Source organism: Scomber scombrus, chromosome 8, assembly GCF_963691925.1.
Source record: "Scomber scombrus chromosome 8, fScoSco1.1, whole genome shotgun sequence".
In the NCBI taxonomy this organism is placed as follows: Eukaryota; Metazoa; Chordata; class Actinopteri; order Scombriformes; family Scombridae; genus Scomber; species Scomber scombrus.
Genome location: NC_084977.1, coordinates 24898877 through 24925262, shown reverse-complemented (window position 1 = coordinate 24925262; position 26386 = coordinate 24898877). Strand labels below are relative to the sequence as shown.

The 26386-nt window shown below is 40.8% G+C and overlaps 1 protein-coding gene across 1 annotated transcript in view; it reads right to left on the bottom strand.

The window, feature by feature from the left end:
* Window positions 1-1208: 1208 nt before the first annotated feature.
* The window catches only part of kank4 (KN motif and ankyrin repeat domains 4), a 73106-nt gene continuing 47928 nt past the window's right edge, over window positions 1209-26386 (bottom strand). The window contains exons 2-10 of the mRNA XM_062424503.1: window positions 19630-19703; window positions 15555-19034; window positions 12607-12700; window positions 8964-9233; window positions 7511-7595; window positions 5128-5347; window positions 4888-5030; window positions 3951-4151; window positions 1209-1577 (exon numbers count right to left, since the gene is read on the bottom strand). Coding sequence (XP_062280487.1) covers window positions 1458-1577; window positions 3951-4151; window positions 4888-5030; window positions 5128-5347; window positions 7511-7595; window positions 8964-9233; window positions 12607-12700; window positions 15555-19034; window positions 19630-19645 — 4629 coding nt within the window. The 5' untranslated portion in view covers window positions 19646-19703 and the 3' untranslated portion in view covers window positions 1209-1457. The remainder of the gene's footprint in view (window positions 1578-3950; window positions 4152-4887; window positions 5031-5127; window positions 5348-7510; window positions 7596-8963; window positions 9234-12606; window positions 12701-15554; window positions 19035-19629; window positions 19704-26386) is intronic.

The window sequence follows — 26386 nt, the reverse complement described above, 5'->3', positions numbered from 1 at the left end:
TTCCTATATCTGCCATCTCCACGGACAGTGTCTCTGTTAGTCACATGATCCATGCCGTTATAGTTATACTTGCTACATTTTTTTCTTGGAATGTATCACAGCCAGCCTGACATTCATTGTGCATTTTGTAGCAGTTGCATACATGATTTGATTTGAAACAAGCAGGCGAACAAGACATACACCATATTTGAACTGAGGGACGGAGAGAGAGAGAGAGAGAGAGAGAGAGAGAGAGAGAGAGAGAGAGAGAGAGAGAGAGAGAGAGAGAGAGAGAGAGAGAGAGAGAGAGAGAGAGAGAGAGAGAGAGAGAGAGAGAGAGATGTTAATCATGAGAACAGACAGTATTACAACATACTGTTTTTTAGTACTATATGACAACCAGCAGAGGGAGTAACTGTGTATTGTCATGCAGCATCTTCTGTACGGTACAATCTTCCTGGTAGAAGACTTTAGTCTTTCTATAATCTGGTTATATTCTGGTTATAAAAAAATCATTTCTTTAAACATTTTATCTCCAACAGAGCGATTTCTTTTTCAGCTGAAATTCACAGATAATGATCACCCATGCCCAATATGCAAAAAAAACAGGATTACTATAACAAAAACAATACATTGAATGATGTCAAATATCCACTGGGTGATATGAAATTTGACCAGAAGTTATACTCTATTATTTTGCTTTAGAATTCACACTTTTAGAGATATATAGCTTCTTCTGGACACTGATATTAGAGAGGACTATTTACACAAACACAATAAAAAAAAGTGCAGTAGAAAATACAGATTCTGTGTTTGTATATGATTATAATCTATTAGAATAACATTCTACATATGCTATGTTCTTAATAATGGCTTATGTCCAAATATGAAAAGAATGATGTCAATGTCGTAAAATAAAAAATACAAATAATGTCATTGTTTATGTCATATTTGTATAATATTTAAAAAGGTAGATCATGTGCTTAGTATTTTGCTTGAAGAGCTAGATTGATGATAATTAGCAGCAGTTCATCAGTTCATCTCCATCTGCTTGCCACTTTGTCTCGCTTTATATTCACATCCTGTTCTCCGAGCAATATCCTGTCAATCAGACTTGTCACTATGGCAATGCCTTTTAATCAATGCGAACCAGCCCTATTTCTTGTCTGTCCACTCGGGTGGTTGATGCAGCATATCCATAAACACCCAGGGGGCATGTTGGCAGAGATGTGGAAGAAAATTGTGGGCGTACATTGTAGGACGCTCCAGTCTCAGAGGTTTGTATGTGAGCTCCTAAAGTTCCTGGGTAAACACAGCATATGCACCCTCATACAGAGAACGTTCTGTAGGGTGACACCATGTCTTTTTATTTCAGCTTTTCCCTCCCTTTGTGTTGTTGAGTTAGAGAGGGTCTTGGAAACAGGCGTTGGGGTGGGCGAGCTGGGGTGGTCTGGAGGAGTCAACAGCATCGGCCTGGCTCAGTGGAGGTCTGTGGTAGACTGGGGCTCAGAGGTTTTGGCCTCAGCGTGGGCCTTCAGAAGGTCAACTATGTCTTGGTGGGAGGATCCTTCTGCTGCCGACTGGGCTGTCTGTCCATTCTGAGGGAAAACAAAGAGAAAATGTCACAGTTGCATATCAAAAACATTGCAATGAATATTCTTATCCTGACAGTGGCAGTGTTGTGTTGGTTACAGGACATTACAGTGCCTGTGAATATGCTGCTCCTGCCCTGATAGAGGCAATACTACTGTGCTGTAAAGATAATTGGAAGAGCTGGGAATAAGAAGTCTTGGTATTTTATCATTTTTGAAATAGCACATGGACATCTATCTATCTATCTATCTATCTATCTATCTATCTATCTATCTATCTATCTATCTATCTATCTATCTATCTATCTATCTATCTATGCCAGTTGAGATAATGATTTGTCACACTTGCGTAAAAAGGATATAATTACTTGCTTCCCGAATTGAACATCAAAACATGCAACAAAAACTATCATATCTACTGATAAGCTTCTTTGCATCATGCAGAAATTGTTGCGAAAATGTACCAAAGCTTACAGTGCAAGATATAAAATATCAGTGAGAAAACAGATATCACTTCTTGTCATATTAATATAAAATTATTCTAAACCTCATTTCTTACAGGCAAGACCACAAATACTGCAGCAACACTAAGTTAAAAGTATAAAATTCTCACCATGACTGACCAACACACTGTGTTACTCCACATCCCTTCTTTCTTTTATTTTATCTATATAAAAATGCTAAGCAGTCAAAGTATGTGATTATTACTGCAGAAAAAAACTAAGTGCTAAAGTACCATTCTTCCGAGCAAACCCTATGCAAGCCCATTTCTTTATAGTTTAAGACTGGCTGTGAGACTGACACTGAGCCATCAATTAACACACAGAGTTATACATTTGCTGGCTGACTGAGCTGGCAGTGTAATATAACGCTGTCAGTAACTTCCTTCATCATTCTTGCAGTGCGTCTCTGTGTTTCCCATTCTTTTAATGACGACAGGTCACAAAATAGTGTGAATGTTCTGATTGATAACTTTGTTGACAGGTTGGTGTTGCTTGCATAATTTAAAACTGCCTGCCAGAATGGCTGCAGTTTCTTATTTTCTCAGTTTTGAGATGTTTGTCCCCTGTTACACTATCTATAGTGTGGACTTTTGTGTTGTCACTAAGCAACTGTCAACCAGAGGCACATGGTTGATTTTAGAGTTGAGAATATGTGTGTATAGACCCATCTCAGTTATCCATGAGGTGCAGTCAAATCCAAATTAAACCACCCACTGGACTGTTTTATTGGATGTGTTTCAAGGTTTTGGCTAATTGTTCAGAACATACGAGGTAAGGTGCCCTCTGAGGTCAGATCCCGTGGACTGGGCAGGTGGGAGTGTTGTAGAAATGCTGTAATGTTGTAGAAGTGCTGGAAGCAGTAGACAGATGGTGTTGAATGGGGAGTGACGAAAACAAACTCCTGACTATTAGGGAAACAGAGTCAAAGCCTGTAGGTGAGTGCAGGTGTGGAGGTGCAAGGGTCTTATGAAATGCTATTGGAACAGCACCAACAGTGTTGCAATGTTTACAGCATTTCCTGCAAGTCCCCAGTCATGACATGGCATTCCCTAACTAAGCACCCCAGACTGCAAAGTAGAATACAGTAAATCATATTTAGCCACTAAGGAAAAATGCTATATAATGAACACCCTTTATGCAGGGGCCAGGACCTAGCTGCCAGACACCTCACATTGGCCACAGGGGCAGCATAATATCTAGAGACATACGGATTGTGTGAGCTGGGATCTAGGAGTTAAATTGGTCAGTCATGTAGCACAAGCAGCAAATCATTAATGAATGAAAGACGCAGTGATTCCTGGCATCTGAGTAAAAAATTAACCCTTATAGAAGAGTCATAGCTGTTTGAATTAAACCAGAGACAGCACAGACAGGAAATCTCCAGCTTCAGCCTTGAGCATCCCCTTAGTACTGATCCAATGTCTTCCACATCACTTCCTCCATGTACTGCATAAATAAGCTACTACTTGGGACACGGGTGACCCAATAGCGTAGCTGTTTTTTTCCAACAGAAAGCCTTTTAATATTTGAAATATGTAAACACATGTCTGTGATTCAGTATATTTGGGCTGCACACCGAAAACATAAATGGAATAGCACAGTTTATGCAGTGAAGTGTGGTTGGCAATGTATAGATTTGTACTTTAGTGAAACCAGATGATGCCTTTATGTAGATCCAGTTACAGGAAAAGGAAAAGCGGTTGAGACACACTGCATGAAGTTTGAACAAGGTGTTAAAGAGGTCTTGTATGTTAAACTGGACAGAACATCACTTTAATACCTTCTTAAACAGAAGAATTGACACATCTGTCATACTATCATAAGTCTTTATACAATTCGAGTAGGTGAATTTAAATATTACGGTAAAACAGTTCACCTTATCTGTGAGGCTTGTGTCACAGCGTCCTGTCTCCAGCAGCAGAGAGACGATATTAGTGTGTCCGTGTTCACTGGCACACATCAGGGCGGTGGAGCCCTCGCGGTCCTGGGCATTTACATTTGTGCCGCAGCTCAGCAGCAACTTCACCATGGCAACGCGCCCATGGCTCACCGCAAGCATAAGTGCTGTCTGGCCCGTCTAGAGAAAGAGTGAGAAATAGAGAGGATTACAATTAAACAGCGAGGGGGCAGGTATGAGGGGGAAACAGGGAGATTTAATAATGAGTGATGCAGCACAGAGGGAGTAAAAAAAGAGGGATAAAGGAAGAAGCATAGGAGGAAATGTGAGCAAAAGTGACAAAACTCAGAAGAGCAAAAGAAGTAAAGTTTAATTGAATCTTTGTATCTGGCGATATAATGCTGGTGACTCACTGTCAGAATACAGGTTATCGCTTCTCGGCCTTTTGGCTAAAATCAAATGAAGTGTAGAATAAAAGGTTAAACTGCAACCAACGAACTCTCAAAGTTAATTTTTAAAAGGAAAATAAACTTCTCACACTGTGCTCATGAATTTCAAAATGTGTATACAGCACATTTACAGGTTCCTGTGGCCTCATTCTGCATGTGTACCCTAAAATGCTATTCACTTCCTTTTAAACAAATTTTGTTTAGTTTCCATAAAAGATGTTCTGCTGTCGGGAAAAAAACAGCTGATGTTATGCTTTATCTCTGCAATGTGACCTATTTATAAGAAATTTCTAACGTCCCCTGATTTCCCCAGAGGATTTATTTAATTCCCAGCAGCACTATGCCTGAAACATAACTTTCTTTACAGCAATAACACCTCATGTAATTCAACAACTCCTTTCATATTAAGTCAGTTCTATGATTATACAAGAAAGCCCATTAGTAGGTGCTACCATAAAGTATATTACCTGTCTGGAGCGTGCGTTGACGTCACCCAGCTTCAAAAGTTGTTGCACTACTTCCAGATCGTCAGCGCTTTCAGCAGCTGTCAGTGCAGCCAGCATCACTGGGGTGTAGCCAGCCTTGTTCACATTATCCGTTTCACATAGTCCTGAACACACACACACGCAATAAGTAAGAGAGTTTTTATACAGGGTTTGATGGCCTTACCTAGCAAATAACTTACAATGTGTGTGTTTGCATCTCACCAGTATCCAGCAGCAGTTTGACCACGGGGAAGTTGGAGTGTGACACACTGTAGTGGAGGGCCATATTCCCATTGCCATCTGTCAAGTTAACTACATATGGCAGGAGAGTAGGTGTGGTCAAGCCTACTTGCCGCAGGTATAATCTGACAGTATCAGCCTGCGAGTCTTTCTGACTGGAGATCTTGAACCACTCCTGGTAGAGCACCACTAAAACTTGACGCTGAGAAGAGAAAAGATATCAAAGGAAAAGTTGTCAGTGACAGCATTTTTATTATTTCCTGAACATCTTTTATTATTATTTTTACAGTTTGCATTTTCAGCGTGAGAAACAGCACTGTAAGAATCAGACTCAGAAAATCTTAAGTGATCCCTGCAGGGAACTCGCTTTGTTATAACGGCTCAATTGTTCAACACGCGGTTCGGAAAAGGGGAAGTAAAGAGGAAAAGGTAAACAGGCAAAAAGACGAAAACTACTGTAAAATAAAATAGTAATACTATTAAATACACAGTAAATAAAAAGAAAAATGCACCAATCTAAATGTGCAAGAAGTAATGTATAATGTTGAATCGCATTATGGACAAAAGTGCAGAAATGGAAATATGGAAAATAGATTACCAGTAATTTAACAGTAAATTAACAGTAATGTTCAAATGTAAAATGAATGACAAGTATAATGTGGGTTAACAGTATTTTACCAGCTATTGTGAATGTGCAGAAGTAGTGATCAACAGTAATTTAAAGCTGGAGTTGGGACTTTTGTCTCCTGTCAGTGAGAGTAATAACAAAAACACTGTCGACACATCTGCCTGAACGACCACATGCAGAGAGTCCAGCTCCATGAGGTGGCCTTCTGAATGAGCTGTTTGTATCAGCCACCCTCAGGCTTCTGCCCCAGCAGATCACAGCATATAAAGAGACTCATAAACAGACTTAAAACATCCACAGCATGGTGCCACAGATGTTTAAGGACCAGAGCTCCTGCAAGAGAAAAGCTGACTCTAGCTGTAGAGTTCCTGGTCCAGTCCAGTTTGCTGTGGACACCCAGGTATTCGTACTCCTGTACCATCTTTACCATCTTCCTTCTAATGGAAAGGTGAGTATCAGGAGTCATGGATCTTCTGAAGTCAACCACCAACTCCTTTGTTGTCCATGATGCAGGACACTAGAGGAGCATCAACCTCCATAGCAGTCATTTTTTCCCCAACAGGGTATGCTCAATGTTGGTAAAGGTGCTGGGAAATTGAAAAAAAAAAAAAATTCTTGCTGCACCTCATGGTTTGTTCAGGTGGGTGTAATTACAGTGGAGCAGGTATATCATGGCATCGTCCACTCTGACATATAGTTGGTAGGCAAACTGGAAGGGGTTCAATGAAGGCTTGAAGAATGGCAGGAAGGAATCCAGCACCAGTTTTTCAAGTCTTCATGATGTGTGAGGTCTACACTACCAGTCTGTAGTCGCTGGTGGCACTGAGATTGGAATTCTTTGGTACAGGATCCAGGCAGGATGTCTTCCACAACACAGGGACCTTCCCCAGACATAAACTGAGATTAAAGAGGTGCTGGAGTCCAACACATACCAGGGGGGTACAGGCCCTTGAGCACCCTTGGCCTAATGCCACAGGGACTAGCAGCCTTTGCAAGGGGAGTCTACTCAGCACCCTCCTCACCTGGTCAGCAAAGATGGTCAGCAGATTGGAGGTGTTAATGTTGCTAGGAGACTGTTGATTTAAGTGATCAATGTGAGGCTGCTTGTCGATTCTATTGAACAGATGGTTCAGCTCGTTGGCTCTGTCGATATACTATCTGACTGCTGGGTTTGTAATCAGTGACAGTTTTCATGCCTGTCCACATATCCATGGTGTTTTTCTGATGTTTACCCTACGCTCCAGCTTCCTCCTATATGCCTCCCTTTCTTCTCTGATATTCACTGACAGCTGTTTCTGGACCCTCTTTCCTGCTTTCCTGTCCCCTGACCTGAACACCCTTTCCTTCACATTTAGGAGTGCTTTGATGTTCTTGGTAACCCGCTGTTTGTTTTTGGGAAAACAGAGGACAGTTTTGACCAGAACAGAAGTGTCCACACAGAAGTTAATGTACTCAGTCTCACAGTCACTAAGCCACATTACTACACATTATTCTTCACATTGAAGTCATACAGCTCCTAAAGAACACCCACAATCAATCTGAAGCCTTTTTTCTTAAACAAAAATAGTTTTTATCACTGTCAACAACTACATTTGAAAAAAGAGGAAGGCATCATTTTTCAAGATACACATATAACCAAATACAGATTATAAAATGTGTAAGTCCTTCATTTACAGTCAAATCAGTTCAGATTAACCACAGCTTTGAAGAATCAAAACGGCTAAAAGATATCCTTACCATTTCTTTATCTGGGGATGAAACCTCTTCCATACGATCCTTTACATAGAGGCAAGCGTCCATAAATGCCTTTTCAACTTTCTCCCTGAAAACAAAGACCAGAAGACACAGTAAGGAGCAGTGATTTTTGACCTATTCTGGATACATTTCTGTAAAATTCCTTGTCTAAAGAACTTTCAAGCAGTTCAGGTATATTTTGCAGTGAAAAAATATCCAATTTTAACCCAGAACAGTCCACATCTGTTCTTTCCATTGTTTTCATTACTTTTTTTCAGGTTTAATGTGGAAATACCATCAAGAATGTATAGCATATGGCCAAGAGCCAGCTACATTGGCTTCTGTGTAAATATGTCTGGGATGAGGACAAAAGATCAAAGATGCCTTACAGACTTACACGGCTCATTCACACATCAGTCAACAGTCTGACACATTGATAGCACATGCAAACCTTGATGGTAACAGTTTATATTGATTCACTGCCCTATAATATCCACAAAGTGCTCGTTCTGATAATAAATCACACATAGTCATACTATAGATCCTACACATAGCCTGAATGGATGACGCTCTCACTGTGTACTGCACTAGGCAATAGCACACACATACAGGCACAAGCACACACAAATACAAAAGATCAGATAGGTGCTGAGTGATGACTTAATATAAATCCTGCCTTGTCCCAGAGGCCTCATGTACTGTCTGGCCCCTCAGCCCTCTTCACATACCTGAGATCAATCAGAGACAGGTAGGACAACAGTGCTGGTTATTAGCTTTTTGTCCCAGATCCTTGTCACTTGTGTGTGTGTGAAGTGTGTTTATGTGTCTCCGTGACTGTCTGAGATCTCTCTCAGACAGCTCTCAGCCCGGGCCAATTTTGAATGCTGTGTTTAGAAACACCAACCAACAAATCCTGCATAGTATACCTTTAAAGTTGATGTGGAAATAATTATGCACGTGGTGTGTGTATGTGCAGAAATAATAAGTTAAGATGGGGTTGAATGAAAGTGTTAGTAGGTTAGAGTGTGTTAATTGGATTTCTGTGTGTGTGTGTGTGTGTGTGTGTGTGTGTGTGTGTGTGTGTGTGTCTGTATGTGTGTGTGCGTGTGCGTGTGTGCGTGTGTGTGTGTGTGTGTGTGTGTGTGTGTGTGTGTGTGTGTGTGTGTGTGTGTGTGTGTGTGTGTGTGTGTGAGGACTATATTAAAGCATCATTCAGCACCTGTCTCAGACAAAGTATGCAGGCTGCAGCTGGACACAACAAAGCACTCAATTGTGCCTCAATGACATCACATGTCACACATCTCTATGGGAAAAGTCACAATGTCATGAAGTATTTTAATTGGTGATACTGGTAATATAGCGAGATGCATTGTTGCCATGGTAGCTTTGGTTTAATTAACCTTTAGTACTGATTTATGCTTTAAAGGCCCTTTCTTTCACTGTTTCTATGTCTCACCCTTCAGCCTGTTCCTCCAGTAGTTCCTGGCTGGTCTCTGGATCCAACAGGCCTCTTTCGCTCTCCTTCTCTGCAGCCGCTGCACCTCCTCCCTCAGGTAAGACCTCTGCATCCTTTCCCTGGGTCTCTGCTGCCTCCTCAGGCTTCTCTTCATGCTGGGGCTCCTTCTCCTTCTCCTTCTCCTCTTCTGGCTCTGAGCTGTCTTCCTCCTCTGCTTCCATCTTGGACTTCTCATCTCCACTGGACTCCTCGCTAGATGTGGTCTCATAGCTGGTAGGTGACAGACGTGTGCACAACTTTGAGAGCAAAATCACCAAAACAATCCAGATTATTCCATCTAAAATAAACCTCTACCATACTCTAGCCTGTGTTTAATGACTTAGGGTGACATTTAAAAAGGCCAGATATCTATTTTTAAATGATGCTGTAAGAATTTGCTCCCAAAAAAAAGTATGTGTGCAGAAACACCAAAGCAGCTAAAACAAATACCTCTAAAGCAGTAAAGTCAACATGGGCCAAGGCTAGATACATACTAACAGGTCGTTCCCCTCTTCAACTCTAGTGTGACATGAAAAAGATGCTTGTTTAATACAGCCTTGGCCCACATATCCAAAACATCCTTCACATAGTTAAACATACACATAAAAATTCATAGGTGTGTTTGCACACTCATATGCGACCTTGAACAAAACACAGCCTTGTACGGTGAAGAAGGCTGACATGGAGGAGTGGACGCTGCTGATGATGTGTGTGGGTGTGATAATCGGGGTGTATCATTATCATTGACCTCTGATGACTGACCTATGTAAGGCTAATGATCAGATAGAGGCTTATTTTGAATGTGAATGATTCATGCTTATTTGTAGACACAAACACACATACACACTCACACACACACATATAAATACACCACAAGAGATGCTCAGGGGCCACAACATTCCCTGGATTCCAGAGGAGCTCAAGGGAGAGCAACGATAGGTTAGACCATCCAAAGAGAAGAAATACAAACAGCAGCACGCTTCCTGCTGTGGACAGAAGTCTAAAGATAGTCAAAGAAAATATTGTTCATCACATTCTAAAAAATAAAAAAAAGCACTGGACTGCAATGGATAGATATTCATTGTCCAGAAAAGCAAAACTCACAAGACCCAAACTAGATGAGGGGCATCTTATCTAATGTATTGAAGGTATGCCTGTCTTATAAAATATACTAGGTGTATATATATAAAGAAGCTGATCCTTGCACTCCTAATTCCTTATTTATTCTGGCTGTTAGGGTATGTTTGCAGATCATTTTTAAAACAGGGAGGGAGGAATGGATCTCATCCACCGCTCTAACAAAACACAGCAAAGGCGAGCAGGTCATAAAAGAGTAAAGCTCAGGAATGTAAGAACCAGAATGCAAGAACAAAACAAATCTCATAATGGCAGCAATTTCCTTAATATGCAGGAGGCGATGCCACTGACGCACTTTAGACAGAACACTCCCATACTAGTGATGAGGAATATTATGGAAGATAAGAACAAATGTATGATGATATGTGTTAATGGACCAAGATAAACGGCCCATTTTATTATATTTTACAATCCATTAAATTATTAAACATTGCATTATTATGCATTTGGTCTTTCTTGTGATTAATTATCATCGCTATTTAGGGGATAGCATACATTGAGATTGAATGTACATTTGAGATGAAAAAACCAGTAAGCTTCTTGGCTGCTGTGGCTTTGACAGAGAGATGGATCCCTGTCAATCCTAAGTTTGCACAACTGGGTGATTACTATGCACATCTGTGTATCTGTGTATGCTTTACAATGTATGTCTACAAATGTGTCTGTGTCTGTACACTGAAGACAAAAGTCAGTCACATTGTGGAGACTTCCCTCCCATCTGTAGAAAAAACTGTCCCCAGGAGTTTAACCCATTGTTATTTTTGGGTTTTTTTATGGTTAAAGTTAGATTTATCTTAGGTTTAGGAGTTATGGTTAGCCATGTAGCAGTTAAGGTTTGCGCACATGTCAAGGGAATTGATGTCTGTCAAAACAATCTCCTCATAAGTTACAAGAATGTTATGTGTGTTTGTGTGTATACAGGTGCTTTGTGTTATTACTGTAGCAGCAGACAGCTACCTACTATATCATCAGACCCGTCAGAAAGAATAATCTTCCTGTCTAGAGACACACCTTTGTTCTTCCAGCCACCTCCATCTGCTTGCTTAAAATTCAACAGCTTTTACGAACACACACACACACACACATACACACATTGCATCCAGCATCACCAGAAGCTGACATAAGCACACTTGCTCAAAGCACTGAGGAATCATCATCATTACTGACAAAAATATGCACACACATCACATAATGCACTACACATATTACAGTACACAAACTCTCTCGCTGTAGCAGCAGTGAGGTCGAATTCAGGGCAGTGTGTCTTCAAAAGAGTCTCGGTGAGAAACAGCATGAAGCAGATGTGTGAGACACAGCTGGACTTAGTTCGCAGTGTGTGTGCAGTCAAACTCAGGTGAACTGTGAGGGGGTTGTCATACTCAACAATTGGATAAATGGACATTTCATGTGAATCTTGTATTATAATTATAACTTTTGATGAATTGACCATAACACTCAGAACCTGTGATTGTCATAATTTTTCTTTAAATGAGACTTATGCACATTTCTATGTCTATATTTATATTCTGGGGCTCCACTGTAACATTTTTGCATGCTCTACAGTTCAATTGATTTACACTTCTGGAAGCTGCCCCTCTGCAGACTTCTGGCAGCTCCAGAGGTTATGTAAATAATGGTACTACTATTCCACTTCTTTTTCTTGTTTTTACTCTTACTCAAAGTGGAAACTTCGCAGATACATCTGTACATGTTCGAGCCCGAATACGATTTGAAATATGTGACCTTATTAACAAAGGTTACAGAATGAAGGTTCGTTCATGGATGTGCACAAACAATCTGATGTTATCATGAGGAGGAAGGAGGGGCAATAATGCAAATGAAGCGCTCAGAGCTGGCTGAGGCCCTGGCTTTTGACTTGCAGGGCACACACACACACACACACACACACACACACACACACACACACACACACACACACACACACACACATAGATATACAGATATAGATATATACTGTAACTAATCTGTACTAATTTCCCTGAAACAAGATGAGATAGACTACAAAGGAGAATACTGATTTATTTCTCCATCTATACTCATGCAAACAATTCATCCCTAATTTATAACACCAAGGGAAGATAAACTCATATTCATATTATACCTTTTTAAGAATTAAAAGTCATTCTACACTGTTTTCTGGTTAACTGGCTCGTCCTACGTAAGCCACATTGCAGGCACACATTAAAATCTGACAAACCTGAAAGGTTACGATATGTAATCCTTATTTTTGAAAAATGAAATGAAATGGAAACAGAATAACATTAAATATTGCATTTACTCTGCAATAATGTCCCTAGATGATGCATAAGGGTTAATTCTCCTGTAGAGATTAAACTTAAAGGTACACACACAGACAAACACATAAAAATGCACAAAAACAAACTGCAGCCCACATAAACATATTAATCACACAGAGGGTGGATGCGGATTAAAAAGAAGATTTTACCCTCCATTCACCCCAACAAACTTCAGGTTTTTCTTGGCTCCCTTGTTCCCCTGCTTGTCAGCAACACCATTTTTCTTCATAATAGATTTGAGACCTGGTGAAGAGAAGAGCAGAGAGTGAGAAAGAGAGCGAGGGAAATGAACAACAAAAGGAAAGAAGGAAAAAATTCATTAGGCTTCTGTGGGATTTTTAGAGTGTAACTATTTGCCTGCTGTCTGTGTACGCACAATATATTTATGTCTCTCTGAGTGTGTGAAAGTCTGTGTGTCTCTCAAAAAACATTTCGAGCTTGGTGGATACTGTATATTGAAGAACCTCTGGATGCAATTAAAAGAAAGTGCAGCCCATCAAATAGTTTGGAATCCTTGTGTTGGCAACAAACTAGGCTCCCATCTGTATACTCCATACAAAGACAATGTTTCCGAGCAGTATCGCATTGTCAAGGAAAATTGCTATTCAAAACCAAAGTGCCTGACAAAAATTAAGGTGAGGATATAAATTATTTAAGGATCACTTTAGTATTATTTGATGACAATTACACTAAAAATGGATTTGCTATGGGTAAGACTCGAAAGAACATGTTCAAGTAAATCAAGTTTGTATACCAGTTACCATATCCAAGTATTTCCAGGGTGATATATACACACAGGTGAAGATTATAAGCCTTATTGACAACATACAACCTTGACAAGCCAACTTATGTATGTAACTATCCCATAATTGATTCTGCATGGGCTCCTTTGCTGACTCCCGTTGGCTCTAAGCCCGGTATGGTTGTCTGACAGCAGACATGGTGCAGAGGCACTGTAATGTTTTATGCAAGGACATAAGGATGTGGCTTTGAGCCAAAAACCACCAGTTAAAAAGATCCAAGCGACCACCATCTAAGAATGATGCTTTTATATCCAGGAGGTAGCAGCAGGGAAAGAGGACGTTCAGACATTTGACATATTAATACATCCTTTTGCTAACCTCCTAATAAATAAAACAACGCGTGATTTCACCTTCCCCAACTTTGTCAGAGGCACTCTTAGATGTTTAAATCATCCAATGATGACTGGGATGAGTGAGAGTTTTCAATGTAGTGGTTTCTGTTTCCAATATATATAAAACGCTGGTGTACTTTGAGGTAAAAAGAATCTAAGAAGTCAAAGATGTTGACAGAAACCACAAAGAAAACGTGACAATCTTGTTAGAACGCGTATACATCTAAGCACCAACACAAGAACACCTAAAAGCACTCTTGTACACTGTGCTTTTATGCTGAACTTAAAGTGACCCTTGAACATGAAATATGTGTGTGATAGGATAGCAGAGTGATTCTTTACTGCAGCTCCTGGGCCATAAACAGAATAGCGAGACAGACATCAAGGGAGTGAAGAAAGACATCGCCTGTTTGATGTGTGTGTGTCTGTGACGGTCTGTGCTTGAAAGTCCATTCAACTGTGTACTGTAAGTGCTTGTACGCATATGTGTGCACTCTCCAGTATGTGTATGTGTCAACAGTGCTTAGTAATGTCTTTTTCCACCATGTGACAGCCAATAGTTACTTTATCTTACTTATGATGGAAGGTTTTCCCATCTGCCCCACTGAACCCATGTGATATGAAGTACAGCAGATGTCTGAATGTGTATTGCATGTAGACATTCAAATTTGCTGCCATCACAGATGACAAAAACATTAAATCATAATTAAGATTTTTTCAAGATTAATACTATTACTTCTTTTATCTGTTAAGCTGTTACTGTAATTAAAAGCAGGCCGACTATGCATTAATATAAAAGAGGGCTTATGCTTATATGAATAATGACAGAATAGCAAGTTGATTTGGGTGACTAAAACTAAATAATTAAATGGAGATGGGGCCTGCTCAGTTATGACTGTAATATTAGAAAAGCTTCAGAAAAAGACATAGCAGAAAATAAACCAGGAAAGGTAGACAATTCCCTGTCAGGTAGTACACAAAAATAATGGGAGATTAATAGTGGGAAGATGTGACACTAAATCACAAAGTCCATATCAATGCTAGACTAGACCACTGGCAAAGTATCAGATAAAGAAGTACCTAGAAGACTAAAAGGTAATAAAATTCAAACAAGAGTGAGATTAAATCTTCCTGACTTTATTCTTTTTAAACAGTCAAACTGATATCTAATCACAGTCAGTGAGAGCGACCTTGTGTTTTGTATTCTAAACAAACAATCAGTACAGTATCAATACAGTTACAATATTTAGCATTAAAGCCTGTATTATCAGAAAGAAACACATTAAGTCAAAGGAAGTAGAAAGAAGATAAAAAATAGCCTTCATTTCCATCCCTACCTCAGTACTGCATAATGTGCACAAATCGTTTGTGTTGAAAAAGTACTATTGGCAGAGGCACCAAAACAGATAATAAGACAGCATATCAGGAGAGAAGAGAGTATTTCTAAATGACAGGAAAGGGTCGGTGTGTTTTCAGACTGTGCTAGAAGTAAGAACCGGTTTATATAAACCACTTTGTTGTTAGTTTGATATTAAAAGCTATTGTCTGACATCAACTGAGAAGGGTGCTCATTTGCAGGGCTAAGCACTCCATCTGAATTACTACAAAACAGCACTCAAGTTTCACCAAAAACACAAAAACATCTGTCAAAACATTCTGGCAATGTTTGTCTGCTCCTGTAGGGCTTCTTGTTCAAGGGAGAGAAGTAAGAACTGAAATAGATACTCAAGGCAACTGAGTTGAACATGTGAACCTTAAACTTGAGCTATCTTCGTAGAGATCGGAATGGACATGTTAAAACTGAGTGGCATGAGTAATATACATTATGCTTCGTGAAAGGGTCATTTAAATGAATATGAGAGTGGAAGTGATTCAGCTCATAGATGTGTATGAACAATGCATGACTAACTGATGTGTATAAACAATGGATGACTAACTAAACCAACTGAACCATAGGCCTACCTTGTTCTTGCTGTTTGCTGGCAGCAGCAGCTTTCTGGGCCGGTGAGTAGAAGGCAGAGAGGACACTGAGGGAGCTGACCAATTGACTCTGAATAGAGCTCATTTTGGAAGGACCAGGCTTTCCTGCTGGTTTGCCTGTTGTAGCTGCAGGGACCGCTTTCCCTGCAGGCTTGGCTGATGCTCCTTTCCCTGCCTCTGCTCTTTTCCCTGCCTCTGTTTTTTTCCCTGCCGTCTGTTTCTGTGTACTGGGGCTGTCCTGCTGGCTGGCCGTCTGTTGAGCTCCGGAGCTGCTCCCCAGCTGTGCCCACTGCTCCCCCAGAAGCCCTGTTAACCTGGTTACGACTTGGCCTAAAGCTGCAGGAGAGTTTGGTGACTCACTGGAGCCTCTGCGTGAGCCCTGGGCTTCACCTGAACCACGACGCTGAGCTGCTTCACTGGAGCCTCTGCGCAGTGATTGTGTGTCGCTGGCACCTTTTTGAGGGGCTTGAGTTTCACCGGAACTTCTGCGAGACTGAAGTTGCCCCTCACTCGACCCCTGGCGAGTTGGGTGGGTCTTGGCTTCCCCTGGTCCACGACTAGTTCCCCTCTGTACTGTTTTAAGCTCCTTTGAGTCCCGTCGAGTTGCAGACTTTTGAGACTGGGCTTGAATTGATTTGGGTTGGGTTTGGTCATCTCTGGAGCTTGGAGCTGGGCCCTGAGTCTCAGTTTGAGGTTGTGATTGGGATTGTTTTTCACTCGATTCCCCTGGAGGCCTCTTTGCAAGGGTGCTTTCCTCAACCTGAGATGGAGATGAGGATTCCTGTTTTACCTGTGGTTCAGAGACCTGTGCTGGGGATTGAGCCTCAGGCTGAGGTTGGCTCTGTATCTGCGTTAGGGGCTGTTTTTTTGTCTCAGGCTGGGACTGCTGAGCTTGAGTTTCACTGGATCCCCTACGAGGACGTACAGGAGCACTCTGAAGTTGAATAGGTGGCTGCTGTGCCTGGTCTGCTGGCCTCTGGCCTCTCTGAGGTCTCACAGGAACTACTGTCTTCATAGCTGTATCATCTGCTGCAACTACAACAACAGTTTCAGTGACCACTGTTTCTTTGATTTTTGCACACACAATCTCACTTTCTTCTTGCTTCTTTTCTACAGGTTGGATCTGTTGGGTTTCAACATTTTTTGTTAATCCACTCTCAAAGGGCAGGATTTCTTTTGTTTCTGTGTCATTCTGTGCAGTGCTTATTTCAATCTTAGATTCTACATTTTCTCCTGTTGCAGCAAGTGGACTGGTAGGCCCTTCAACCTGGCTTACAATGTCTGAAACTACAGATTGTTCAACTGCACTATCTTTAACTTCAATATCACTCTCTATAGCAACTTCCAAGGCAGCACTTTCACCATCTCTATTATCACTTTGGATTCTTTCATTAGCTTCCCTACCTTCCTCTCTTTCACTGACCATAGTATCAACATCCACTCTCTGGCTGCCTGCACTTTGTGTCCCTTGACTCTCTGCTTCTGTGTTTCTTGCAGGATTATTGTCCTGTCGTCTTTCCATCTCGGTCTCAGTCTGCTGGTCTGACCTCTGTGCTACCTCTGTCTCTGTTACCCTGTCCACCGTGTCCACCCTCTCTGTCTCTGTCCCTCTGTCTACACTGCTGGCCCTCGGTCTTAACGGATGGTCTGTCTCTCCCTCTGTTTCCGTGACCTGGTTTACCCTTTCGGCCACTGGTGTCTCAGTCGTTTGATCCTGAGTGACGACTCTCTCAGTTACTGTGCCACGTTCCATGCTGTTGGCTCTGGGTCTTGGTGGGCTTACAGCAGTAACTTCTGCCTCAATCTCTGTCACCTGGTCTAGAACGTCAACTTTTATAGGCTCTGCTCCTTTATCTATACTTCCAGTCCTTGGTTCGGGCACACACACTTCAACACAGATTCTCTCTGTGTCTGTTCCCTGATCTACTCTATTTGGCAATTCTGTCTCAGTCTCTTGATTGGCAAAATCTACTTTCTCTGTCTCTGTCCCAGTATCGATACTTTCTCTTCTTGGCCTACTGTGTGCTTCCGTCGTACACACCTCCACTCTCATTCCTTCACTCAGCTGTAGTATTCTATCTTCTTTTACTTTGTTCTCCTCCATTTGTGTCTTCAAAAGAGTATTAGTTTTCTCTAGATCATGGGTAGCCTGAGTTAGTTTTGTCTCCAGTATCATTAGCTTCTCGTGCAAATTCTGGGCACTACCTGAGTCCTCAAGCTTACCTCCTTTTGCTGCATTACCATCTTGAATACTGCTAACCTCTGCATCTTTCATAGCTACCCTAAGTGATGTTAATTCCTGTCCTGCAATGTCCCGTGATAGCTTTTGCACTGCTTGTTCCAGTGGCTTCTCTATTGTCTCTTTTTGTTTGTCAGATTTTTCTGATGGCTGTCTCTTTGCTTCTTGCTCTGACAAACCACCCATTTCTTCACATGCTGATGACCTCTTTACAGATACCTGTCTTATCTCCCTCTCTTTTTGTAACACTCTACTTTTCTCTGTGACAACCTGTTTGTCTTTTCCTGTTATTGGCTTTACAGGTTCTAAACCTCCAAAGGGTTGAGTTATCAGAGCCAAGTTAAATCCATCTGGAGGTCTGTGTCCTTGTGGCAGGGTGTATGTCCCAGCATCAGAACTTTGGGCTATTGTAGAAGATGATGCGGTAACCTTTGCCTTTGCCTGGGCTTGGAGTTGAACCAGTAGCTTCTCCCTCTCCTCTCTCAGTGAGCAGATCTGAGCCTTTAGTTCTGGGATGGTTTTGACCTGCTCTTCCAGCTCTCTGACACGCTTCAGTGCTACTGTGATCTGTTGGTGAAGCCCTGCCCGATCCTGGGGTAGACATCTTCTTTCTGTTATGTCCGGTGAAGCGCGGAAGATATTCTCTGTTGAGCCATTTTCTGGTGTTCCCACAATACGGTCTGGACTGCTTGAATCAGAACCTTTACGCTGTTGTAGAGTGATGGGCATGCTCGATGCTCGAAGCAGGTTTGGACGACTTTGAATTCCCACAGATTTCTCCTCCATACCCTGAGCCCCTGCACCTTCATCTCTGGGCTTAGCTGAAACATAGCCAGTTCCCAGACTGCTTATTCCCCTGTTGCTCTGGCTGGAAGTCCCTCCTTCACTTGCTCTGAAATCATAAATCTGTTGGACCTCCGCTACCCGTGATTTAGGCTTGGGCCCCAATGTGGACGTCCCAGACCATGTACTATCCTTTTCCTTAGGGGCAGGTCTGGCTCCATGCCCTGGGAGGCTGAAATTTCTGGGTAAAGTGCTGAATTTGGGTGGGCCCTTGACCCTGCGCTGGATGTGGACTCTTTTGATGGTATTGCCTTTTTCAATATCGTCAACATATTTCAGGAAGTCCAGGTCCAAGTGGAAGCCGTAGGGAGTCTCCACTGAGTAGGGCAGCTGCTTCCTCTGGACACCGCCCTCACTGCCTTTGGTCTGAAAGCCGTTGGCTGTTATGAATTAATATCAAAATTAATCAGTCAATCAATGCTCCCCTTCCTTTAATTATTAAAACAAATAGTAATATCAAGAATAATAATAGCTGAAATTATACATTTAGAATTGATTCACATGTTCGATTGCTTGACAAAGTGAACATGAACACAAGATTATCATCAGCATTATTATTCCTTTTCAACCACTTGTTAATACAAGCAGTACTGTGCTGCACACATGGTGCTTCATTATGTAAAACTATATCACCTACTGGGAAGTAATTATCATGTAGTGATTGCGCCAAAACAAACTAATCAGCATGCAAAGTGCTGCTCACACTGTGTCAACTTATGAATGCAATATGAGATGGGGGCAGTTATCACCTGAAGGAAATAAACCTTTATCTGCTTTTGGCAACATACGGGAACAGTAAGTCAAATGTTTAAACCTTTGTCCCATATTATGTAACAACCTGAAATCTGATTCTGCATGACTATTTTATGTTTATACAGCTGTAGACAAATTTGAAAAATATGATCTGTTGCACACAGTTAAGTTAAGATAATATCATTGTACAGTATGTGTAAATGCAGGCTGAGTGACCCTTACCACTTTTCTTCTCCATCGTGGGAGGGGTAGTTCTCAGTCATCGACTTGTGTTTGCTACAGTTGGAACTAGCAGCCTAGATAAAAACAGAAAAAAGAGAACTGTGTGACAAACTGAAATATTGTCGGTCATTTTCTGAACAGAACTGCATTTTACATTCACATTTATCAAAAATGTGCAATGTCCAATTTTTACGAGATAAGCAAAAGATGATGTCATGAAATGTGCAGTTTTAAACATAAAAAGTTTCCTTCCTTGAAGTTACATGTAGACTGATACTCTAAGATAGTTTTCTAATTACTCAGTATGGCAATTGAAATAAGACAAAAGGATCCCTGACGCGCTCTAACAAGAAGACAAATATTTGCCTCTAAGATAAGATATTCTGTTATGTAAGACCATATACATCAGCCCAGGCTGAGCTGCTGCTAGATAGAAATGTGGAAAATATGATGTGTTATGTCTAATATAATCTAAGAAATGTTCATAAACATCTAGATAAACCCAACATGATGTCTTATGTGCATGCAGTACTATTTTAATGGCACAATAAAACACAGCACTTCTTTTTAATGACAAATGGTTGCCTTAGAATTGTTTTATATACAGCACAGGAGCAGTGCTAACCGTCCAGATGGTTATACTGAGGTGAGAAAAGGCATTTCGATAATTAGGCTCATATGCAGCTCAGACCTCAAATGTAATAAAAAGGTCAGCAAAGTTTATTTTTTTGCAGACTCAGCTTATCTACTGAAGACTAAGTTATGCCAAGCAACAGGAAGTCTTAGTAGCACAATGAATGGAAAGCAGTGCCATAGTGTCCATTAACTTAATTTTAATTTTCCTTACTGAATCAGACCTTCAGAAGCCATTTAAAGTAAACACAACCCTTGGCAGACCCATAAAAAGGAACACGTTCTATTTGGTGCCACTTTAAATCATTTGTTCCAGTTGGTGAGGCCAAGAAACCAGAGCTGCTTACCCTTTTTTATTTACAATGAGCTCATTGCAAAGTCGAGTTAAGTGAGATTGAAAACAATACAGCAAGGGGAGCCAACACTTTTAAGGGCTTATGTAAAGCTTCCTAATAAAATATCCAATACCAATAATAAAACCCAGGCAATTCTCCCAGCCTTGAGTGAGCTGCACAGTTCAAATCCATACTAAATGAACACTCAAGCCTTTTCAGCCAAATATCAACTCTAGGACTGTTTAGCAAATGGGCACACATTATTCACGCAATTTCCATGCAAATTTGTGTCACTGGAGAAGATATCTGCTATGTACAGTAGGAGACATAACGTGAGAGTGCCTGAGGCACTAGTTTAATAAGTGCTGGAATTCAAATGACATGTGAGGTAATTTCCAAAGTGTAAATTAGCATTTTCATTATTTTTAGTAGATGGTCTACCACCATATGCAGCATGTAGTGGGACACATACTGAAGATGGAGTGTTTTTTTAATGCAGTCATTCATATATTGTATTTTATTATATCCAGAGGTTTCAACTTACTGCAGATATTATAACTGATGCAACACTACAATCCATATAGCTACAATATTGCAAGCCATTTTGCTTTAATGGTGTTTCCTCTGTCATTTCATTTCCTCTTTTGATACTATTTTTACACAGAGAAGATACAGCTCTTGTGGGAATACCTCAACACATTCTCGTAAGAGGCATTTTTCCCATTTGAAATGGTTGCTTTAATGTCTGTAGAAGGAATGGGAACATGCACCTTCACATTGGATCAATTATGTGATACTAAAAAAAAACTACAGCGTACTACTGCATAAAGACTCTCAGTACTGATAAAACAGGTGAACCTTTTCTCTGTAGCAGTCCAGAAGTTTCTAATCAAATTCTGCACTGACCGAAGGAACGATATTTCCAAAAGTCACCCACATTCTATCACATGTGATGGACCAACCAATTGATTATAACAGAAAAATGTTATTAAAGCATCCATCACAACATATTTACATATATATTTGTGTGTCTGGACAATACACTTAGCTGATATAGTTAGTAAGTGCATAGTCCTGGCTACAGGGTAAACTGTGGGTTGTGCTGTACTGAGCAGGGACATATTGCAAGGCAAGCACTACATGAGCTGGCAATGTAATCAATCAAAATGACAACTAGTCCACCCAGGGACCTAAACAGGAGCTGTGACAAGCTCTATTTGGCCCCTGTCCCGTCTTCATAGATTGAGCCTTAATAATGAAAAGAAGTGGTGACCTGGAGCTGAATTGTTGTCTCTGTTACAGATGAGCAGATATACACACACACACACACACACACACACACATGCACACACAGACACACAAATCATTTGACTGACAGCCATTGCACAGAATCTGACACCATGTGATTGCTACCACGGCAACCATTCTTGAATCCACTACTTCTGTGTGTGTCCCAGGAGCGCAGACAACACAGGCATTCCTGACTCTTCCTGATGCTTAATGCGACTACAGTCAGCTCACTGTCCTTAAGGCTTAATTAGCCGATTCAGGAGCAGAAGAATTCCGCTTGTAATTGCTGAGTGAAGTACAGGCGGACCCCGCTGGCAATTATACACAGTGGGCAGGCAACAAAACCCTCCTTAATTACATCATTACGGAAACAGAGAGACAGAGGTAAAGTGGGAGAAAATGGAGGGACAGAGAGAAGAGCAAGGTTAAAAAAGGAGGTATGGGAGAAACAGAGGTATGGTGAAGAGGATGAGGAGAAATATAGAGAATTAAAACTTAAGATGGCAGACAAGCATGACAAAAGGAAATGAGGACGATAGAAGTGACAGAAAAGATGATGCTGCAGAAAAAATGACCAGCGTAACTATCTTGACAGATATGCAGAGAATTTCACTAATGAGAACGAGTCTACCTGACCTACCCTGCAGTGCAGTTGTGAGGATTTTAAAAGTTTCCTCTTGTAATTAAAGTCGCTCTTAAATCCTGTGTGGCTAACAAAAGCCTCAGAGCAACAGAAGAATCATGTTGCATTTGGCGAGTTTCTGCAGGGTAATATGGATGATTAACATAAATAATGAGACATAATAAGTCTATAAATAGCCACAGTGCATGCAAGAGTGTTTATATGCACATAGAGTTATAACAACATGGTAACTAGTATATTATCCAGGTTAAGTTAGTAATTAAATATCGCAAGCCTTTTTTGACCCCAATGATGCATGATCCACACTGGATTACAGAATATGAGCTGAAAGCTACGCTAATCCAAATTGATAGTATTTGCTACAGGCTACTCCTGGTTAAAAGCAAACCATTGGTACTGTATGTGTGTCTAAAATTGTGTTTGCATATGTCAGCACCGATTTAATCGCTTTTATTGTGTTTGTGTTTGTTTATGTGTATGTGCTAACATTGATTATTATGTAGGTATAAGTGCAAAATGTGTCTGGTTGAATCACTATGTTTGAACAGCAAACACGGCCTTATATGCACATAACCCCTAAAAGGACATGCCGCAATCTCTCATCACCAATCCAATAAGCGTGGCAGCTGGTCGAGAGGCGACGACATCGGTAATGTGAAGCCCGGAAAACAGGAGTAATGAGAGTACAGTAAATAAGCTCATACTGACAGCCAGACGTTTTCACATGTCATCAGCATGGAGAGCTCAACCACACTAGTTGTTTTGGGGGGTTATTTTGAAACAAAGACCCCATGGAAACATCAAAATTCTTAGCATTGTACTGTGAAATGCCCGGAAAGCCATGTTAGAAATATTAAAGCTTTTGCAAATACAGATTGTGACAATATCAATTAAGGTTACATTAACTTTTCAAATTACGCATTTATACACCCACTCAGGGATTCACACATACACACCAAACACACATATAAAATTACTGTTGACCCAATGTACCAAGAAGGGGTATGAGGATTAATTGAATGTCATGGGTCATTACATTGGAGTGCCTGTGAACTGGAGATTGAATTAGTCTGATACTCTGACACAGAGCAGGCTCAGATAGGGGACAGGCCCACAGGAAATAAGATTGGAGAGTGCGAGCAGGCGACAGGAGGTGGGCGGTTGGGAGGGAAAAAATGGGTGAGAAAGTGGAAAAGAGGCAGAGACGGGAGTGGCAGCTGTACACACTCATATCTCACACACGCAGAGCTGCTTTACTGTTACTCTTACTGCTCCCCCTTTTTCATTCTCAGTCTTGTACTTTATCTCATTAAAAAAACACTTACGCATGAATGCATCACGATCTCTCGGACACACTCACACTGAAGTACTGTGTTACGGCTGCAGCTGCAGCTCTAAACATGAGTTTTAATCAGCTATGTGAAAGCAGCAGTGTCAACCTGCAAGCAGCAGCAGAGGTGAAAGAGAAAGGCAGGGGTGCCAGCAACTATTATACAGGTCCCAAGTCCTCATCACAGCCCTGACATGAGTCCAGCTATCTCTGTTTATCCTTGAGCTACCCTGAGAATGTAGGCAGCACTGTCCAGCTTACTGCACCAACTCTCAGCCTGAAACAGACAACAACACATTTGAGCAAAAGAACATGTGCAGGCAAACACAGAAACTGATAAAGAAACGCATATGCTGTGAGTACTGTATACTAAATGCCTACTGCAGCACAATCTTGTAGTGCAGTTTCAACACAACAGCAAATGGTGGTATCTTAAGGGACCACCGCAGTCGATGATTACTTTGCAAACTAATTTGGGTGTTTTAAAAGTGTCCTATAATTCAAATGTATTGGATTTTTTAAAATCCAGCAGTTTTTACAGCCGTTTCTAACTCCAGCTGTTTCATCATCACTACACTTGGTAAGACCCAAGTGTTGTGTTGTATGCTCTCCACACCAGAGCAATCTATTTAATCAGGCAAGTTTGCGTTTGCATTTGCTAATTAGAAGAGTTGTTGTTGCGAACCAATTAGGACTTCTACTGTGACTGTTCTGTCTATGAAAAGCTAAACCTCTCTCTTTACACTACTGCAGTGAAGTGCGTGCTGTTTGCTATTTTGGTATCGCTGTTTTATCTTTTTGGTATTTGGGTGACTTGCTATGAATGTGCTGCAATTAAATGGGAGGTAAGGAAGTGTATCCGCAAATGAAAACAACCCGCATGTGTAGTTTTTGTTGTCATGGATTACAAGGACTTGTGCATGTGTTATACCTGTCTGCTCAAACGCATCCTGTGCTATTTTCATAGCTTTTCAAAAGAGGGTATAACACAATCCTCCTTAATCCATTAAACAAAAAATGCTGCTCATTTCAGCACACTGGTCTGGTATGACCAGTAGCTTATATTAGCAAAGTCTGGATAGGTATTGATGTGTAGCTGACATTGCTTAGCTAGTATGGTGACTCTGAGTCTTGTGATGTTGTTACATTGCATTATCATCAGCCACTGTTCAGGAAAAGTCTGGCTTTAAATGAATTAAACAAATGCCATTAGGAAAGCGGTCATCCATCATGTTACTTTTTTTCAGGGGATTTCATGAAATCTGATGTTGTCATCCATTTGGTACTCATCTGTGTCCCATTTCAGGAACATTCCCTACAAAACAAGTGTGTGTAAGAGAGGCAGCTGATGGTGCAATCAGTTCAATCTAGCAAGTTGCAGGTGTGGATGACAATTTTGCATAATGACACACTACAGAACAGAGATGCTTCTGAGCAGCAAACTGAGAAAATTAAGAAATTTCACTGACAAGACACTGGGAACTAGAACGTTTCTGATTGCAGAATCAGTTTGAATGAAGGACACTTTTAGCATCCAGATCATTGAGAAAGAACTAGGAGTCATCTATATGATATCTCAGTGTTTAGTCTGTGTGTGCTGTGCAAGAACAGATCGATCCCTCTGCTCTACAAGAGCTATATGAGCACAGTCTGGTCCATCCCACTCCACTCTAAGATTATCTCTGTCTATGTATAGTACATTATAACTCGACTGAGCTACCAGAATACATCTTCTAGGCCAATTTTCTTTTAATCTTATTCACTCCCGTTCTGGCAGGTCCAGTCCACTTCATCATCCTGTTCCACAGTTCTTCATTTCTTTCCTAATCCAGTATGATCTAGTCTAGTCCAGTATGACAGTGCCTGTATTCAGCAGGGGCCAGATTGTTCCCTTTGTGCTTCAGAACAGCTGGCTCTCAAACCCAGAGAGAAAATGAGAGCATGAACTTCTGTTCATAGGTGCCATTAAACAGTGGCAAAATGATCCTATAATTATCTTACTGTTTTATTATCAGTCAGTTTAAACTGTTTTATTTTCTGCATTCTTTAATGGAAAACCCATTTTTGAATGGAATATGATTTTTAATGCAACATTAATAAGAAGATCTTGAAAGTACAGAAGAAATATGGTCAAAATTAATCTAAAAAACCTGTTACCTTCAGTTGTTTGGTGGTTATCAGTTATTTGAGGAGCCTAAAAGAGCCAAAAAACAAACTGTCTTCGTCTGAATCCATTAGCAGTGCTTTATTTTAGCTTACATTTTACATTATGTTCTGTTTTGGACAACTGAATGGAAACAATTACCTTTTTAAAGCTCAGACCAAATACAAAGTCACAGTTATAAAAACACAAACAATAAGGCACACACTGATTTTTAGAATTGTTCTTTTGTGAGGAAATAAGTTGTAAGAACATCAAACAATACAGAGCTCAAAGATACTATGTACATTAAGAAAGATAACTACCAATATACAGAATGCATGTGGAAGGCGACCTCTGATGATGCTTATTTCTGCTGTGTGCTT